This window comes from Trachemys scripta, chromosome 3, assembly GCF_013100865.1.
Source record: "Trachemys scripta elegans isolate TJP31775 chromosome 3, CAS_Tse_1.0, whole genome shotgun sequence".
Classification (NCBI taxonomy): Eukaryota; Metazoa; Chordata; order Testudines; family Emydidae; genus Trachemys; species Trachemys scripta.
In genome coordinates, this window is record NC_048300.1 from 44,140,109 (window position 1) to 44,160,882 (window position 20,774).

The 20,774-nt window shown below is 42.2% G+C and overlaps 1 protein-coding gene and 1 long non-coding RNA gene across 2 annotated transcripts in view; both read right to left on the bottom strand.

The window, feature by feature from the left end:
* Nucleotides 1-16,611, bottom strand: part of LOC117874449 — a 91,212-nt gene extending 74,601 nt beyond the window's left edge. The window contains exons 1-2 of the long non-coding RNA XR_004644992.1: nucleotides 16,496-16,611; nucleotides 13,993-14,023 (exon numbers count right to left, since the gene is read on the bottom strand). This is a non-coding gene — a long non-coding RNA (uncharacterized LOC117874449). The remainder of the gene's footprint in view (nucleotides 1-13,992; nucleotides 14,024-16,495) is intronic.
* On the bottom strand, nucleotides 5,742-10,339 carry LOC117874448. Its single transcript, XM_034764580.1, has 2 exons — nucleotides 10,268-10,339; nucleotides 5,742-8,210 (listed from the first exon to the last, which is right to left on the bottom strand). Exon 2 carries the CDS (start codon nucleotides 8,071-8,073, stop codon nucleotides 7,282-7,284), a length of 792 nt encoding a protein of 263 aa, XP_034620471.1. The 5' UTR covers nucleotides 8,074-8,210; nucleotides 10,268-10,339; the 3' UTR covers nucleotides 5,742-7,281.
* Nucleotides 16,612-20,774: the final 4,163 nt, after the last annotated feature.

Sequence of the window (20,774 nt, forward strand, 5' to 3'; positions counted from 1 at the left end):
GTGTCCCATGAAAGTTTCTGCAATTTCAAAAAAGAAAAGAAAAGAAAATTTCCATTCCAATTCAGGATGAAAATTCAGAATCTCAAAAAAAATTGTGAACTAAAATCGGAAAACAAAAAAAAATCTGTTCAGGTCAATCAAAACATTTTGTTCTGATGAATTCAAGATATTTCATTTTGAATTTAATTTTCTTTTAAAAACTATAGTTTGCATTCCAAAACTAAAAGTCGTTTCAAACCAGGAAAAAATATTAACCTGTGAAAAGTTTCAGTTTCAATGAAAGCTGCATTTTCTGATAAAAAATCATTTAGTCGGCTCCATCCTCCATACGTCTACCAACTTATATAACATCTCAGTGCTCCACTTTGCCCAAATCTAAAGCAAACTGGAGGAGAATACATGGCTGTTGTGAGACTTAATCACAAGTTGTATTCTCACTTCTTTGCCTGACTGTCCAAGATTTTGAACTGCACAAAGCAGTTATTTCTGACCAAGGCTTTATATCCTACCTGAGGGGGCACTATAACTCCACCCTATTCTACCTCGATTATTTTGTGGCTGTTCTGAGCCTCCCTCAGAGAGAGGGTGGATAAGGCCTAGTCTGCAAATGGACCCAGGCTCACACCTTTCACCTCCAGACCCTACTGTGACTCCTGTGCAGTGCCCATACCAGAGTATCTGCTGCTTCTATCAGCTCTGATAGGACCAGGAGCTGTTTAACATCAAGCTGAAATATCTCCCCTGAGTCCATTTAGAGCTGCCAGTCTTCAATCAAGACCTTCTCAAGACTTGGAAGCTGCTCTGAGAAGCCAGGTCTTCTGCTCCCTCCCAAAGGGAGGACTTTCTGTTTGAGGCCCTGCTGATAAACCCTACTTGCATGGCAGTGAGCTAACAGTTGGACGTAGTGGGTGCCCATGGAGCTAGAGACCTCCTAGATTATAAGCAGCAGGATTGGGTAGACCTGGGCATGCATGGGTCTGCCCAGTGCCTGCTTCTCCCATTGTATGATGTAGGAGGTAGAAGTTGCCTTGTCCTCTTCTTCTCTCAGGTCCCTCAGGAGGGTGCCCTCTTCTCCTAGCCCTCTGGAGCTTGATATCAATGACCTTGTCCTATGAGCATCCACTGACTCCTTTAACATCTTCTGGGGCAATGTCTGTTGTCTAGGTTTCTCTGCTTGGTGTACCCACTGGTTTCCCCTGATTACCCTCCTGAGCCTTTTTGATTTGTTCCAAGCAAACAGCTGACCCCATTTTTCTTTTGGACTCTCTCCTTGAGTGGGAAGCCAATTTTGCTGCTGACAGCCGGTCACTGGGGAACCCCCATCCCTTGATCAAACAGGCCAATGCCTTTCACCAGCACTAAATCCACACCATGGTTTTTTAAAAGTGAAGTTTATGAATACACACACGTTGAAAATGTGCAAATTATCTCATGAAATCATTTGCATAAACATCACATGGCTCTGCACAAAACTTGGCAAATGGTTTTAAATATACTGTAGGGAAGGTACTATAGAAATAAAAATAATATCGCATTTGTTTGCAAAATTATTTCAAATAGAGATTCCCTCCCTCCCTCCCCATTTTATGGGGAACTCTCCACATGAATCTCCGCCGTTAGAGAGAGTTACTTCAGCAATCTAGCTCATTGTACTGCCTTCCAAAAGGTTAGGCGATATTAACTCCACCGTTACAGCACTCACGTAATGAAAGGTTTGGTTGTCTCTGGAAAGAATGCCTCTTTTGGTCACAGATTATTGTTCGTCATATTCCTTTGTTTGCCATTGTTAATCTCTGTAGTCATTCTCATAGATAAACAAACAAGTGAAAAGATGCAATGAGGTGTAAGAATAGATTTGCACAGGGCAGACAACTGAACATTTAATTTATTTACCACTCCTAACAGATACCTGGGGTGACATTTATTAATAAACGGCATTATCAGGTGTCTGATATGTAGCTCACAGAAATTAATTACCCAGCCCATGGTAAAACCATAACAAGCCTGCAGTGCTGTAACATTTGTGCTAATTGAAAATGAGATAAGTGCTGTGGGTGCAATTTGCATTCAATGCAGTGTATTAATTATCTTCAGTTCTCTTCATGATAAATATACCTGACTGAATCACTCTGCTAATTTACTGGGTAATAGAGTCATAAGTGGATTCCCTTAGGTGACCAACTAAAGGGAGTGGGCTCTTTGCAACATCAAGGCCCAAGTACTTAAATTGGTTAGCAAATGTTATATGATTTTCTTCCAGACTGAGTTGAAAGTACAAGCAATATATTCTTTTATCGCCTATGTTCAAAATGAAATTTTAAAAACCCCACATTCCTATTTCATAAAGGTAAACAGGATACATTTCAATCCATTAATGACATGCCACAAAGCTTGGTGTTATCTCCACCAGGAAGGGGGCTCTTTTTTCCTCCCTATTCATTTCACTGCCATATTATCTTGGGTTTAATTACATTTTTGTGTGGACTATAAATTAATTGACTGTTGTAATACCAGCAGTGATCGGGAAAATGCAGATTTAAAGATACTGTAGATTAGGGCACTAATTGTTCCACTCTCACTGACTATGATTTGTATGGGGATCAGGTTACAGAACCAATATGTGCTCAAGTCAAAGCTCCATGGTACCATACAATTAAGAATAATGCTTTGGTACAGGGGCCTGATAATGCAAAAAGCTCTTTGCCAATACTCGTCTTTTTAAACCAACACTGATGCATTGTCTAAGGCAACGGCTTACATCGGACATGATAGCTGTCCTTCAATCACTCTCATCCTCATTGGTTTTGGTAGCCTACATTTATCATTCACATTGGAGGTGCTGTTAATAATTTATGGCTCAAATCATAGCTTTGCCATGAACAAGGAGCAGTGTATTGCTTTGCTACCCCTGGAACAGACTGGCTGATATGGACTCTTTGAGTCATAATCTGCCTTCCCAGTTCCCCCTTGCTCTGAAGGGAAAGTACACTGCACTGTGTCTATACCCGACAGGCATCTATACCAATGCACTGATTTAGCTATGGTAGCTGGCACAATGGAGGAGCATACAGCCAAGGCTCCACTCATTCCCCACCACCTGGAGGGAAAGAAGAGAGTAGAAGCCCCCTTGAGGTTGCTCCCCTACCTGTGATATAAGTAGCCAAAGGAAGGGAGTGTCATCTGCTCCCATACAAGCCAGGCCCCCCAATTTTGTATTTATCACGGAGCAGAGATTTTATAAGCTCCCCCGTATTTTTGCAGGACTCTCATGCCAGCTAAGGGGTATGCAGGACCAGTTTGCAGCAGGAACTAAAATATGGTAGAGAAAGACCAATTCAGTGGAGGAGGAAGCAGTTCACTTTTTTAAAATAATGTCTCTGATTGCAGGGCATGTGGAGAGATCATGCACAAATTCCAAAAAATATCACCTCTCAATATGCCATTTAAACTCACAGGTGACATGGAGAGAAAGCCTTTGAAGCAGTTCTGAATTTTTTTAAACACATCATCCACCAATGTAAATTTCTTTCAAAACTTTTTTACATCAGCACTAATGTTCCCTTCCTGTTTCTGCCAAATCAAAATAAATTAATAAAAAAAAAGTTCAAAAACATAAAAGAGTGACCTTTCAAAGCTATTTATTCAGCTTGTGAATAAAGTCTGTGACAATGATCCAGTGACACCTAAACTGACATCCGTTAGATCACTCAGATCATTTTCTTGTTCTCTGTTAATGAAGGACAGTGCAGTATAACGTAAGAAAAGTCTTATGTTTCTCAGCTCCTAATGCTGTCACAGCAGTGGTTTAGATTGGCTGAATTATTTGGTTCAGATGAGGATCTAAATCGGAAATTAATTTTCTGGAGCCCCGCACTTCCTACCAAACGTCTAGCGAGAGAGAGAGACCAGTTTTGTGGTTAAGGGGCTCATCTGCCTGTCCAAAACTTCTCAAATTGACATACCCATGGGAGGATCACTCCAATCCGGCATAGCAGACCCCACACCATAACCCTTCCCTGCATTCCAGAGGCCTCCTTTGGGGCCACTGGTGTCTTGCATAGATTACAGCTGTTTTCAGGCTACCCTAATTTATGCCTGAGGACAGACTGGCATCCAGGCAGCTCCGGATATAGGGAGCGTAAGTGTTGCTTAAAACCATCTATACACATAACCCATCCCCTGAGTTGTGCTGTGTACATCTCAGATACAGCCAAATCTCTAGGCCATATAATTTATACATTCAATGTAAATATGTGAGTACTTTTTTTTTTTTTAGGAGAGGTAGCTCACTATAGTTTAAGAGATCTGCATATATAACTTCTCACCATTAAAAATGATGCCTACTGGGTTTTTAATCCCTAAAACAAGAAACAAACTGTCACTGGGTGACACAGGGTTAGATTATCAACAGTGACATCTCTAATTAGTTGCTTTTTTAAAAACCTCTTTACAGATTATATTTAACCTCCTTAAATTGCAACACGTCATGAATATAGGAATCACCTGAACTGGAGATTTCGCCCACCAATGGAGCATAGCCAAAGCCAACAGCAATGCAACAGATACCACTACAGCTAGTCAAAAAACCGTCAACAAATCCCTATTGGATCTGAATATGCAGCTCGATCAAAATCAAAAGGCTGGACTGGAAATAAGGTTGATTTCACCAGCATTTCATTCAGAAGGGAAAAGTTTGGACAATGTTGAAACGTGTCATTTTGACATTTTCAGAATAAAACATTTTGATTTTTTGTTTTGAAATGACTTTTTGTAAACAAAAATAGTCAAAAATCAACCCAAAACAAAACAAATCAGAATTTTCCTTCGGAGAATTTCAAAATGTTCAGGTTTTGTTTTTATTAAGGACAAAACAAATTTCAAAATCCCCAAATCCTTTGTAAAATGTAATTTCCATTCTCTGCACAGCTCTAATACCAAGAAAGAATAAAATAAATAATAATAATAAAAAAAATATATAGTGCTTCCCATCAGTAGATCTCAAAAAGCTTTACAAAAGGAAATCCATTTTACAGAGGGGAAACTGAGGCATGGGGACGCGACTTGTTCAAGGTCACCTAGCAGTCCAATGGCACAGCCAGGAATAAAATCTCAGAGCACTGGCCTGGGACATAGTTGACCATCCACTAATCCATACTATTTATAAGAGAGATAAAGTCCCTTTCTCTTTTTAAAACAGTACACATGGTGCATTGGTTAAAAAAAAAAAAAAAAAAAAAAGCTTAGCAAAATCTTAACTTTTAGTATGAGGCACATTTGTTAAATAGGCATCCTAATGGTGTTATTGTTGCTAAAAACAGAGACTTGAAAATGCTGTATACATTATTACTCATTATCTACCAACTGCAAGAATGCTGTGCTAAAACTAACTCAAAACACCTCAGGAAAGGTAATTGCTACTAATGGATTTGAAGTGTGTAGAATTGGGCATTATTACCCAATCATCACATTCTCGAATCGGTGAAACTGTTGGATATTGCAGGTATGAGGCTCACTCATCTCTCACTCATAGGAGAAATTTGAGAAAGAGGGCAAGCTCTCTTTCATTCTGCATTGGAAGAAAGATTCAACAACAAGGCAATATTACAGCAGCCTCTTTGCACCTCTGTAGCTAAGATGGGGTCAGTAATTGCTTTCTAAGCAACTGTTTTGAAAGCTTTGGAAAACATCCGCACCAGTTAGCTCCAGAATCAAATCTCACAGGGAAGATCCAATCACAAGATTTTATTTTTTCTACTACTCATACATTTAAAAGAAACAATGGTTCAGTAGGCCTCAAAAACAGAGCTAAGTCAAGTTAGACATGAGCTTGGGTGGCATATTTAGATCCTAATTTAGGCCCCACCCTGCAAATTGCTCCATCCCTGAGCCTGTGCAGAGCCTCACTGTCTTCAGCTGGGCTCCATATTGTCCAGGGGAACGGTGCACAAATCAGTTGGCAAGTCTGGGGCTGTGGACTTTTCCAAAGTCCATGTACATTTGAAGCAACGTGGTTTGGCTCATCTGTTAATATAATACAAGAAGAAAAATTAAAATGCAAGTTTACTAGATTTAGGTAGTTTTAGGTAGAGATGGATTCAATTGGTTTATTTTTAAATAAAATGGTCTATTGGGATAAACACCCAAAAGCTCAGATGCCCATTTAATCCCTTGGGTCTATATTGTTAGCCTGGAAATCTCAAAACAGAAGGCTCTCCATATCATGACCCTTCCTGGGCTGTCCTGGCCACAATTAGGAAGCGCGGGCGTGCGTGAAAATGAAAAATAATGGGCAAAAAAATCATTTAGCCAAACAATTTCAAATCTCAAATCTAAGGTTTGGTTTGGTTTGAGATTGGGGTAATTTGTTATTGTATTTGAACCACTTAGTTTACCTTTTGGCATTGGCATAAAATATTGTCACTTAATTATAAACAAAAGATGGCCTAATACTATTCTCTAACAAGTTTCAAATTCTTCTAATTATCTTGGAGGAAAGAAATAAAGACAATTTTTAGAGGCTGGTTCTGTGCAACCAAAGAGAGCACAAATAAATGTCTGAAGGGTATTTATTATACATCAAATCTTATTCGCCTGATTACTGTAACTGCTGAGGAGGCATATGCCTGAGCTAATCAATACAAGAGATGGATTTGAGTGTCTTTATGCTGTTGGGAAGTACAGATCTGGATCCAAAGCTTCTCAGGTTGGCTGTTGTTCATCCTTCGAGTTTGAAGAGGACCATGACATCAGTGATTGGTTTGGTTTTTGTGACCACGTGAGTGGCTGATCAGGCCAATTTGAGTGCTGAACTGTCTGTGGCATACCAAACAAGAGATGCTTCTATGAGTTACTTGATTAACAGCAGATATTCTGCTGTTGTGAGATTTATGCTGCTGGCACTTCTGCTCTGCCTTAGCAGTTCTCATCTGCTCATAGACTGTAGTTCCAGTACAGATGAGGCTTCGTTTCTTCTGGCCTCCCTGAGAGCGCTTTCCCTCCTTTAGCTTGCCGTAAAAGATCATCTTTGGCAGTCACTCATCTGACTTTCTGGTGACATGGCCTGCCCATCTTATCTGTGATTTCATCAATAGAGTATTGATGCTTGAAATACCTGCCCATATGAGAACCTCAGCATCTGGAGCCTTGTCTTGCCATCTTATCTCATCAGTTTCCTCAGACAGCCTGTGTGAAAGTGATTCAGCTTCATAGCATGGCATCTGTTTACCGTCCAGGTTTTGCATGCATGCATCAGAGTTGGCAGCACGATGGCTTTGTAGACCTTCAGTTTTGTTTGTTGACTAATGCCTCTACAATCCCCCCATTTGCACATAGTCCGCCAAAATTGTCACAAGCTGAAGAGAAATAGTCCAGACTCCGCTGCATGTCAGACTCAGATATGGCATTCAGGGAACAGTCATCAGCAAACAGAAGATCATGAACAGTCACTTCCTGTACCTTCATTTTTGCCTGCTGTCTCCTCAGATTGAAGAGCTTGCTAGCAGTCCGGTATCTGATGCCAATTCTGGTGTCACAGTCACAAAAAGCATCTATAAGCATGGAAGAAAAAATCATACTGAAGAGGGTTGGGACCAACACACAGCCCTGCTTGACTACTCTGGCGACTGGGAATGGTTCAGATGACTCACTGTCGTCCATAGCGCGAGCGAGTATGCCATCATGGAATTGCCAAATCATTGCGATGAATTTCTCCGGGCAACCGAATTTTGCCATGATCTTCCGAAGGCCCTCACAATTGACTGTATCAAATGCTTTTGTCAGGTCAATGGAAGTCATATACAGGTTGGAGTTCTGTTCTTGGCATTTCTCCTGAAGTTGGTGAGCTGCAAACACCATGTCTATGGTCCCATGTCCTTTCTTGAAGCCACACTGACTCTCAGGCAGAAGCCATTGTTCAATGTGTTGCACAAGGCGAGTCAGTAGAATTTTGCCAGCTATGGACAACAAGCAGATTCCCTGATAGTTGTTGCAGGATTGTCTGTTACCATTCCACTTGTACAAGTGGATGATGGATGCATCCTTGTACTCCTGGAGTATAGTTCCTTGAGTCCACATTGACTGGAAAAACTCAGTCAGTTTCAGAGCCACATGCAAGCTTCCGACCGCGCAGCCTTCTGCTAGTATAGCATCTGCTCCAGGTGCTTTACCATTTGAAAGCAGGTCAATAGCTCTTGCTGACCCCGCAGTGCTGACTGAAACAGTAAGAGATAGGTTGATATCAGTCTAGGGCAGTCGATCAATTGCCTCCTCACTAATAGATGATTGTTCAGCTTGTCAGCTTGTACCTCTTCCTCTCTATAGGATACAACAATGGATCAAGGGTACAGGCAAACTGAAAATTAACCTTCTTCCAGAATCACTCATACAAAGAATAACTAAGTGCTCTAAGATCCTGGGATCTTCAAAAGACCCTAAGGAAGATACATTAGGAATACATTGGGGCATCTAATTTGCATGCCTAATTCCCACTGGCTCCTTTGAAATTCCCAGGCTGATCTTCCAGCTCACAGTCTTTTTTAAATAGGCAGGGCTGGTAGCGCTGCCTATGATTAAGGTTGCCTGACACTTCCCATCACAAGACCCTGTTTTCAATTATTTACTACTTTGCCAAACCAACTGTTTGGGATGAAATTTTCCATTCTAGGTATTTGCCTCGAGCTGAAATTATTTATTTATCTAGCTATCAAGTTTCAAAAATGGTTCAGCAGTTTCCAAGAATGAGATTAGGGAAAAATACATTGTTTTGGCCATGCTAAAAAAAATTCGTATAACTCCTTTGTTAAGAATCTCTAGCACCTCCATGTTTTGGAACAGGGATTTACATTTTTACAGAAGGATGGCTTTTATGTCAGGGATGGATGTTTTGCTGCTCCTGTGGAGAAAACAAATGTGATCAAGTTAAAAGCCTTTGGGAAAAAACTGCAGTTTGCATGTGTTCAGTGGAGACGTGTTAGTGTTTGGCAGCTAAATTCTCCAGAGTTTCCATCCACATTAAGTATGTCCATCCCCAGGCTGCAGGGGCTTAGCATTTCCCTGCAATTGCTCCTCCCAGCTGCTGCAGGCTACTATGGTGTTGGTCCCCAAAACTAAGGGCAGGGAGACTCTCTCTCCTGTGCTCAAATTACTCGCCCTTTTGGTGCCTAGGCAGCATGGAGAAGATTACAACCTGAGTTGAATATACAGGGAACAAGAGCTGAACCAGGGCGGGGGGTGGCAGCAAAGGGAATAAACCTTAGGACAAGAAGGGTAGAGAGACAGGGACTGGATGCTTGGTGGTGAGACAGGGCAGAGGGAGGCTGGAAGCCTTGTGGGGGGAGGGAAGACTTAGATCTGACAAGGAGCTGGGGAAGAGAGGAGAAACTGGGAACCAAGCCTTGAGTGGGAAGGATAGCTCAGTGGTTTGAACATTGGCCTGCTAAACCCAGGGTTGTGAGTTCAATCCTTGAGGGGGCCATTTAGGGAACTGGCATGCAAATCTGTCTGGGGATTGGTCCTGCTTTGAGCAGGGGGCTGGATTAGATGACCTCCGGAGGTCCCTTCCAACCCTGGTATTCTATGAATGGGCATGGGAAGAGAATGAAGACTGGGACTGTCAGGGCAAGGAGACTCAGATGAGGAGGCCAGGGAGGGCGACTAGGAACAGACTGGATAAGACTGAAACTCAGCTGAGGAGTGCAGAGATTGGGACTGGGATGAGTACAGGTAGTAGAGATTAGGCTGGAGGGAACAAAGACACAAGGGGCTGTGAGCACTAGAGAACAGTTCCCTCCAGCACCTAGAATGGAATCCAGCATTCCCGAGTCTCATCATTCCTCTGTTGTCAGCAAATATCTGTGAAACCCACCGGCAAACTGAGTGCATCATTCCCCCCAATAATGCTGATCCACATAGAGGATGACAACCTACTCCTTCTATCAGTTATTCCATTATCTCAAGTAGCAACTGTGTTATGCATCTAAAATGTTCTGCTGATGACTCATGAGTGTCAATATTATCCCTCAGGATGGAGAATTTCCATTTTTTCCCCAGTATACTTAAAACACCGGGGGGGGGGAGGAGTGTGTTGAATTCCACACCAGAAATGACATTGCAACCTTAATAATGGTCTTCAAAGTCAAGCACTCAAAAATTTAAGAAATGCCCAACTTAAGGTTGCCCATGTAACATTAATTTGGCCCCCTTGTGCATATGCATTATGATGCAGTCTTTACTTATAGGACCAAATACTATTTTTTCCACAGGCACCTACCTCATTGAGTGCACAGGATGGACTGTTCTCTGAGGGTGAATCTGGGTTGTGCAGTGAAGGAGGTTGTTGTCTTCATTTGCTTCATTTGTTGCAGAAGCTGGCAAGTGTGTGGTGAATGAAGCAGGGGAGGAAGAGAAAGGATGCTGTCATGGTTAAAGCAGTTGAATGCTGCCCTGGGGAATTAGATTCAATCCCTGCTTCTGCCACAGAGTTCCCGTGTGATGCTGGGCAAATCACTTAAACCAGCTTTTCACAGGTGGTCACTAATTGTCTTTTCCTCATTTTCTGAGTGCCCAACTTGAGACTCTGGGAGTCTGATTTGCAGAAATGCTGAGCGCTCACAGCTGCAATTGAAGTCAATGGGAGCTGTGCTCTGAACATCCAAGATGCCATATAATGCTAAGCTCCCTGAAAAATCAGGCCATACGCATCTCAAATTGTGCACCCAGAATTCATGGCTGTTTGTATAGCCTTACTGTGCTTCAGCTCCCCATCTGTAAAATGACACCAGTTCACCTCACAGGAGTACTGTGAACATAAATTCATTAATTTTTGTGAAGCACTTGGATACTGCATTGATAAGTGCCATAGAAAAGCCCATGAGGAAATAAATAATTCTGTCTTCAGAGCAGGGTTTGAATAGCATGCAGAAAATAAGGCCTGGGGCCACGCTGAACAAGAAGAAAACAAAATATTAAATAAACTTCCCACTGAAAAAATGAAAAAAAATCATCAAAACAAAAAATGGCCATTCCAACAAAGTGAAAATCTCCATGGGAAATTTTCATTTTGGTCTAAGTTATCCGCTTGCTAAACAGAGGGGCGGGGAGGCGGGGGGCAGCAGGCACTGAAAACTTTTCATTTTTTGGTTTTACTTCCCCTTGCCTCCATTTTTCCCCATACATTCCCTTATTTTACCCCTATCAGAAGAGAAAAAAACAAACACAGAAGAGAATGGGAGGAGAGAGAATCTGAAACCACCAAAATGTTCCAGTTTTCAGAAAAATCAAAACTTGCTTCAGTGTTTATTTTGTTGAAAATATGAAAATTGTGTGAACATTTGTTAACTAAATGACAGTTTTGTTTTGTTGAGTTTTCACAGAAAATATATAGCATTTTCCAGATAGTCCTACTCAGAACTCAGAGCGCAAGGAACTACAGAAATGCGGAAAAACTGCTATTCTCCTTCAGTAACTGTAGAACAACCCAGCACTGTGCATGACTGGCACAATTCCATTCTGTCTGATAGGTAAGAGCTAAAATTAAAAAAAAATGTGTATGCTGTAAGAGAATAAATGAGAGAAAAGTACCTTGGAGAGGCAAATTACCTAAGACGAAGGCCATAGAAATCTGTCTCCAACAGGTGGATTCTCATTTCAAATCTGTTCTGTGCTTTCTAAGAGGCAGAGAAGCAATAATGTTGTGCTAATCTGCCACCATTTTCTTCCAAAGTATTACAAAGGCTATATTCTCCAAAAGTTGTGCATGCTAAACAGGCGATTACATACCCTACTGAGAGATGAAGTTCATTTGCTCACATACCTTTCGGGCTGACATTTTCAAACAGAAAGTGCCTGGTGTCAGACACCTGAATAAGAGGCCTGAATTTTCAGAGGTGTTGAGCACTCACAACTCCCACTGAAAACAATGGGAGCCATGTGTTCTCAGCACCTCTGAAATCAGGCCATTTATTTAGGGGTCTAAAAGTGGCCTAACTGGAGAAGCCACTTCAAAAATTCTGACTGAAGACCAAAATGAGAGAACACACAAGCAGATTTAATAAGAGATGGAAAGCATTTACTGAAACATGCAAGAGAGGATTTTGTATGGGGGTATGAACTGCATCTTTAAACTCGGGCAGTTGATTTCCAATTTCATAGCCTGATTCAAAGCCTTTTGAAATTAATATAAAAAAAAGGCTTCAGCTAAATTCAATGGGTTTTGGATCAGGCCCCTTGGAGAATGCCTAACCGTCTTAGCTTTAACAACATACTCTGTATGCCACCCAAATCGATTTACTAGGGAAAGCTTTGAGTGTGAATGTATTTTGAACTATAAAAACGGATTAATAAAGAAATATTAGCTAATTGTTAAAGCTGTGAGTGCCATAGCAGCAGTTAACAGAACTAATGTCTGAAGTCAATGACTCACAGCATGTGTTTGAAGTGAGTCAGTCATAGGTAAAAACCAGCTGCTTGTAATTGAGTGGGAGGAGCCAAATCCTTGTAATTTGTGCTGGTACATTATAAATACAGAGCTAGCTAGCAAGAGGCCCAATCTCAAGAAGCCCTCCCTGACAGAGGAGCCTTCTCTACAAAAGCAAAATGACTGAGTTGTGACAAGCACACACCAGCTGCACAAGAACTGGTGCTGACCACAGTTTAACTGCATGCATAGTCAGGACAGATTATACCCAGCACCATTTCAGGAACAGTCATTAAATCTGGTTAAAAAAATTCTTAAAAGAATTTCGGCTGGTCCTGACCCTGATGCACTGACAGGTTCGACAAGCATCTGAACCTTTCTATGGCTATAAATGTACCCTTCTGGAAATGGGAATAATATCTACCTCTCTCACCTTTGTGAAGCTCTTTGAGCTTTTAAGAAAAGCTCTCTGGAAGTAAAACGCATAATTATAAAAACTGCAGCTTATGTTACACAGAACTTTTGAACCCAGTGATGACGCAATGGCCCGTTGCCAGGACAAAGAATATTTAACGCCTCGTTTAACAACAGGTGTTACATGTTATGCGTCGGTGAGGTGTACATCACTGAAACCTAAAGACCCAGCAAGCCAGTGGTACGGCTATGAACCAGAGCAGCCATAGAACAACAGAGCCATAAAATCCTAATTAGCTTCATACACTTGTTATGGACATTTTTATTTATTGACATGGTCAAATTAAGAAGGCAGCAGTATTTTTTTATAGCCTTGAGATCAACATGAGAAAAGTTAGTATTAATGTTCAGCCAACTACAGTAATTTGTCTCAACTACAGTCACATTAATGTATTTAAAAGCTCTAAAGAAATTGAAGTTTTAATACACCTACCTATCAGGTGAGAGAACTCAAGCCCTTAGCAGTTACACATCTTGGCTATCTGTTCCCAAACCATAGAAAATTCGCTACAGCAGCGGGAACAGAGAAAGCCTCATAGCTTCTAGCATACGCAGCCACAAGCCTGATTTCTGTCTAGATGTGGTTGAAAACAGTCACTTAGGAAGGGGCTATTTTTAGTTACAGGAGACAGACCTGTGGGTTCCCACTCCTTGATACCACCCGATAGAGCTGCCTGTTTTGAATATCACAAAGTAGCAACCCCTAGGTGAAAATAAGTATGAGTACTATAGAGAAAATCAGGCCTAGCTCACGGTTGGCCGACAATAGAAGTGATTGGTTGGTTAACTTAAATTTCCCATCTCAGAAGATAACAATACTGCAACAATAATAACCAATCACAGAACATATGCCAATATCAGCATCCTAACTGGCTCCTCAACATTCTGAGCACATGCTGTACCCAATCAAACAACATAAGGATTCATCTTTTCTGTATATCTTAGCAGTCAACAGTTCACGCCCAACCTCTTCTCAAATTGCCTCCCCTACATCAAGGATGCTAGCTTTTACTGCCCATTTTGTCCGCTCCACACTTTCTTCCATGCTGCCCTGCATGAAACAACCTCACTGAACTGATCCGTCCTTACCCTCTCCAACCTCTTACCTTTGAATTCCCTCTTCAAGATCCACTTCTTCTGCAACAGAAAAAGAAAGTATGAATGATGACTAGGTTGAAGGGCAAATGGGAATATTTTCAAAACAAATGTCTGAAAGCGGTATATATTTTTATTGTATCTCTATCCACTTACCTTTGTATGTCATTTAACTGCTTGGATTGAAAGCGTTTGAGGGCAGGGACTATGCTACACACACACACACACACACACACACACACACACAGCATCACACAACAAGGTTACAATCTTAACTAGGGTCCCTCGGTGTTACAGTAATATAAGTATTTTAAATTATAAAAATAATATAAAATAGATTCTAACTTCATCTCTTCAAAATAGTTAGGAAAGTTATATTAATTCATGGACAGATTTCCAGATATTACCATTTATTATTTGGACTACTGTAGTGCCCTGAGGCCCTATTCAAGAATTCCACTATGTCTGAGCATCATACAGATTTTAAAAATAAGAAGACAGTCCTTGCACCAGAAAGCTGCCAGTCTAGGGTTATGACAAGGCATAAACTGGTGGTAGACAAATTGGGGGAGTAGAATGGGGTAGGATGGAGTGACAGTGCAATGAACACGTTATATTAATGCAACCATTCAGGAGTGTATGTAATAAACACTGACATATTTTAAGTGAGCAAGATCTGTTGCCCCTTCAGGTATGAGTGTTGATTTATATATTGTACCTTTCACAAGCAAAGCACTTTACAGAATTACACTCTGGTTCTACAGATTTACGCCCATCACCAGAGAGGCAACCTCCACAGGAGTGGGTGAGATGCAGTGGTCATTATTATGGCACCGGCAGCCATATTACAAACCAGGTTACGGATCAGAAGTGAAGAACACCTATTAATATGATGGGGAATTTCAGTGGCCAGGCTCATTACACCTATTGTAAGACATAAAGGAAAAGGATCCAGACAGGGTTAGGAACTTGCATGGCTAATGGATTTGGGTTTGAAAGAAAGTACCATGTACAATGAAAGCAAAAGATTTTTAAAAATTAGTTTGGGTTTCTTTGACACAATTGGAGCTGCTTGGAGCTTAGCATTTTTGAAAAAATAAAATCACTTACTTAAGCACTTAAATATGGATTTAAGAACCTGCATTTAGGTGCCTTTTTAAAAATGTTTCCATGTTTCATAATTTTGGCCAACATAAGAACATTCTGCAAACCCCAGGGACAAGAAGTTGGTAGTGATCTGCCTATAATATTTGAACCAAATGAAATACTAGCAGCACACATTTCCACGTAAATAATTATAGCATATGACGGATGTTTGTTCAAGGCTGGCTCCAGCTTTTTTGCTGCCCCAAGCGGTGAAGCAAAAAAAACCAAACCAACCCAAACAAAAAGATAAAGCCGTGATCGGCGGCAGCTCTACCACGCTGCTTCCTTCGCTCCGAGAGAGACTGAGGGACCCGCCACCGAGACCCGGACGTGTTGCCCCTTTCCATGAGCCGCCCCAAGCACCTGCTTCCTTTGCTGGTTCCTGGAGCCGGCCCTGTGTTTGTTATGCCATTTGTAGGGCAGCAGGGGTAACATTTTCAAAAACGCCTAAGGGAGTTAGAGGCATAAGTCCCATTTTCAAAAAATGATTTAAGAGTCTTAATTTCATTAGACTTAGGCTCCTAAGTGCCTTAGTCACTTTTGACAATGAGACTTAGACTCCTCACTCATTTAGGTGATTTTGAAGTGTACTCTAGGTCATATTCCAGACAAACACTGCAGCCTGGAACTTGAGGAGCTGGAAAAGACTCTTTTTGGGGTACTATGACTCACTTGAGTTTACACACACACACACACACACACACACACACACACACACACACACACACACACACTAAATGAACCTGAAAAACAAAGCAAAACACAGGATCTAGTAGGCCTGTAGCTCAGAGATTTACCTGAAAAGGAAAGTTTCGCACAGCACTTCCAATAAAATGGATGGTTAACTCTGGTAGATACACTGGCAAAATAGAACTCATATTGCGTTTGCAAGAGAACACACAGCGAGGTGAAAATAGGACTAAAGTTATGCTAATGGAGGCAGAATTTAGAGAAGATGCAGTACGGTTAAGGCCCTATGTGCATGCACACATACTGTACACACAGGCAGGTAATGCATGTATGCAATTTACCCGTGCCTAAAATAACTTTGATATTATGCTGTATGTTTGTCTCCAAAATGCCATCTGATCCTAACCAAGTGAGGATGCATTTTTTGCTTCTATACCTTTTCTTCACGTTATACTAATAGGAGAGGGGCAAAGGAGGATGGGGGGGGGACAGCAGTTTTCAGTGTTTGTCATTATTATAGGTTATATATACAGAAAGAAAGTTAATTAAGCTTTAAAAAATCCATCACACATCAATGACTGCATTTTAACGAGTACAAAAAGTTGAGGTGTTTACTGCCAATTAAAGTGGTTTTTAAATAAGCATTAATTAACACAGAAATTCAGAAGAAAGTTATACCTTGTCAAAGAAAGGCCAGCGCAGGCTGTGCACACTTCTGCTCCCATTCATATTCAGATAGTAATTACCACCAACCCTATATTTTCCATAATAATGAGAACAGGCTGTCATGTCTGTCAAACAAAAACAAAAAAAAAAAAGTAGCAGGCTCAAAAATACTCTCAACCTGAAGTAAACTTTTTAAAATTTCCCTGGCAAGAGTTCCTCCCTAACCCATAGGAAACTACATTTTTAGAGCAAGGAAGCAAGTGAGGCTTCAAGAGAGAGTTACATTAAAAACCATAGACCCCGCTTTGCAAGGCTGGGGCAAAGATGGTTTTATGTCACCTTTGTACTGCTCCCAATCCTGGAGCCAGTTCAGCCCCCGCCATGACAATGACCCGCTGTTCTAAATTGCACCTGGCCGCAATGGCCCCAAAGGCGCCATTCGAGCCACTGAGAACCATGGGAGCAATAGCACTCTGGCCACACCTCTACACTGGATGTTGTATGGGGGAGGTACTGTTGACCTGGCTATGCCAGCCCTAAGCCATCCAAGGAAGCCCCCATGCTGGATGAATCCTCAACTCCGATTGTTTAAGCCATCCTTATGGCCTTTGTGCTGTTGGAAGAGATACTAGAGAAGGGCTGAGCAAGTAACAATATGGCTGGGCTGGTATGAATAGGATAAATTAAAGGTTTACTTTTTAACAATCAAATGAAGACAGTAAGATGTCTTACCTACTTGGATCAGTTAAAAGGGACCTGAAAAGGACTTAGCATAAGCCTCTATTTTTACATTTTCTGCCTCTTTATGAAGCATAAAGAAGGCCTGAAAGGGGGGCTTGTCATTGGCTCACTTTCCTTTAGAAATTTCTTGTTTGCACGGTCATTTTTTACCTTAAAGGTCAGGCATGACAAGCCTGGTCTACCCTGGTTTTCCTGGAAGGCTTGGAGTGGGAGATGGATAAGGAGAGAGAAAAAGGTAGAAGGCTTGGGGATATTTTTTGTGAGCTCTCACACCTTAAAAAACAACCCTGCCATTTAGTTAACAAAAACATCCTTTCCTTCAAAGAGTCTGTTAGTCATTGGAGTTAAACAGATTTTTTTAAAGTCAAATTAAAAAATTCCTTCCCCGCTCAATTGCTCAGCTGTCCATCCCTAGTGATACAGTAACTTCACTAGCTCTCCTGCTGATGGCCAGAAAAGACCCTATTTCCAATACAAAAACAAGCATTTTTGGACAAATCTGTTAGGCCTTCTTTATATATATCATAAAAGCCCCACACAAAAAAGGCTCCTATCCTCTCCATTTCTCCCCTCTTGGAAGGTCACCTTTGAGAGTTGTATCATTAATACAAAATGTAGCATAATAATTTAATATATTGCTTGCTTAATCAGTCAATACCTGTGAGCCTCTCTCTAGCACTATTTACTCAGGCAACATTCACATTAAAGAAAATGGGACACAGTGAAATCCATGGGAGTTTTGTCTGACTAAGAAGTGCTGAACTGGGCCCTAGTCTTCCTATAATCACAGCACATTAGCAAGGGGGAGAGAGGATCATTTTATTGCTAGAAATAGTTGAGAGATTACTTCAGAGACAGAACGGACATAACACAAAACAGAGTTTCCAAGTTCTGACAGGAAGGAGTGTTGCACATACTAAATTCCACATTAGGCGTTACAATAATAATGAAAACCCCATCAGCCCTCGTGATGTGTGAACTCGCTGACACTGATACATGAGGTGGACAGTAGAGGAGGAAAAAAGAAAGACTGACCAAAGCAAACACTCAGGGATGCTTAAGAGCAGAATATAGAAGGGAATAGTCACAAATTAACCCTTTGTTTGCAGTGAAATTTCACCATTCAGGGCAAAGTGCATTCAATACATTTACAGCTTAGCAGATCACATCCATTTGTCATGTTAACATGACATTTTATATAGGTGAAATGGAACCTCAGATAAGGAACTACAACTTTAATTAATATGAAATCCATATACATATTTTCTTTGGATATACTTGGCCCATCTCTGACTAAAGGTTTCTACAATAGATATACATGTGTGTATATGTAATTCACTGATGAGTATGTGTTACAGGTTCCCCTCTGTGCTGATCCACAGAGCATATGAGCTGTCACAGCCCCCACCTAGAGAGCTTTAGCTCAAGCTGCAACAACTCACAGTTTTAGGTCTGGAGGTCTCTGGGTCAATCGCTGGCATGTCAACCAAGAGGGCAGCCATCATACATGCATGCACAGTAAAACCTTAAACTTCTTTATTCACAGATTGGCTAAGTACATCCAAGGAAATGCTTGTTCACTGGGGCCATGGGGTAGGTTTTTTCCTAACGCTAAAAAAGTTGCTAAGGCAAATATAGCATCCAGCTTTAAAAAAGGGAAGAAGGAGAATCCGGGGAACTACAGACCACTCAGCCTCACCTCAGTCCCTAGAAAAATCATGGAGCAGGTCCTCAAGGAATCCATTTTGAAGCACTTGGAGGAGAGGAAACTGATAAGGAACAGTCAACATGAATTCACCAAGGGCAAGTCATGCTTGACCAACCTGATTGCCTTCTATGATGAGATAACTGGCTCTGTGGATATGGGGAAAGCAGTGTAGGTGATATATCTTGGCTTAAGCAAAGCTTTTGATACGGTCTTCCACAGTATTCTTGCCACCAAGTTAAAGAAGTACTGATTGGATAAATGGACTATAACAGGGATCGGCAATCTTCGGCATGCGGCCCGTCAAGGAAATCCACTGGAGGGCCGGGACGGTTTGTTTATCTGCCGCATCTGCAGATTCGGCCGATTGCAGCTCCCACTGGTTCGCCGTTCCAGGCCAATGGGGGCTGCAGGAAGCGGCGGCCAACACATCCCTTGGCCCGCGCTGCTTCCCGCAGCCCCCACTGGCCTGGAACGGCAAACCTCAGTCAGTGGGAGCTGCGATCGGCCAAACCTGCGGACCCTGCAGGTAAACAAACAGTCCCGGCCCGCCAATGGATTTTCCTGATGGGTTGCATGCCAAAGGTTGCTAATCCCTGGACTATAAGGTAGATAGTAAGCTGGCTAGATTGTCGGGCTCAACAGGTAGTGATCAATGGCTCGATGTCTAGTTGGTAGCCAGTATCAAGCGGAGTGCCCCAGGGTCTGTCTTAGGGCCAGTTGTGGCATCTTCATTAATGATCTGGATCAGTGGTGGGCAACCTATGGCCCGTATGAGGCCCATCAGGGTAACCTGATTACAGGCCGCAAGACATTTTGCTGACATTGACTGTCAGCAGGCACAGCCCTCCACAGTTCGCCGTTTCCAACCAATCGGAGCTGCAGGAAGCGGCGGCCAGCGCATCCCTGTGGCCCGCTGCTTCCTGCAGCTCCGATTGGCTGGGAATGGTGGGGGCTGTGCCTGCTGACAGTCAATGTCAGCAAAACGTCTCGTGGCCTGCTATCAGATTACCCTGATGGGCCACATGAGGCCCGTGGGCCTCAGGTTGCCCACCACTGATCTGGATGATGGGATGGATTGCCCCCTCAGCAAGTTCACAGGTGATACTAAGCTGGGGGGAGAGGTAGAGGATAGGGTCCAGAGTGACCTAGACAAATTGGAGGATTGGGCCAAAAGAAATCTCATGAGGTTCAACAAGGACAAGTGCAGAATTCTGCACTTCAGATGAAAGAATCCCATGCACTGCTACAGGCTGGGGACGGACGGGCTAAGCAGCACTTCTGCAGAAAAGAACCTGGGGTCACAGTGGACGAGAAGCTGGATAGGAGTCAACAGTGTGCCCTTGTTGCCACAAAGGCTAACGGCATATTGGGCTGCAGTAGTAGGAGCACTGCCAGCTGATTGAGGGAAGTGATTATTTCCCTCTATTCAGCACTGGTGAGGCCACATCAGGAGTATTGCATCCAGTTTTGGGCCCCTCCACTACAGAAAGGATGTGGACAAATTGGAGAGTCCAGTGGAGGTAAATGAAAATGATTAGGGGCAAATGACTTATGAGGAGAAGTTGGGGGAACTGGCTCATTTAGTCTGCAGAAGAGTGAGGGGGGATTTGATAGCAGCTTTCAACTACCTGAAGGGGGGATTCCAAAGAGGATGGAGCTCAGCTGTTCTCAGTGGTGGCAGATGACACAACAAGGAGCAATGGTCTCAAGTTGCAGTGCGGGAGGTCTAGGTTGGATATTAGGAAAAAACTGTTTCACTAGGAGGGTGATGAAGCACTGGAATGGGTTACCTAGGGAGATGGTAGAAGCTCCATCCTTAGAGGTTTTTAAGGCCTGGCTTGA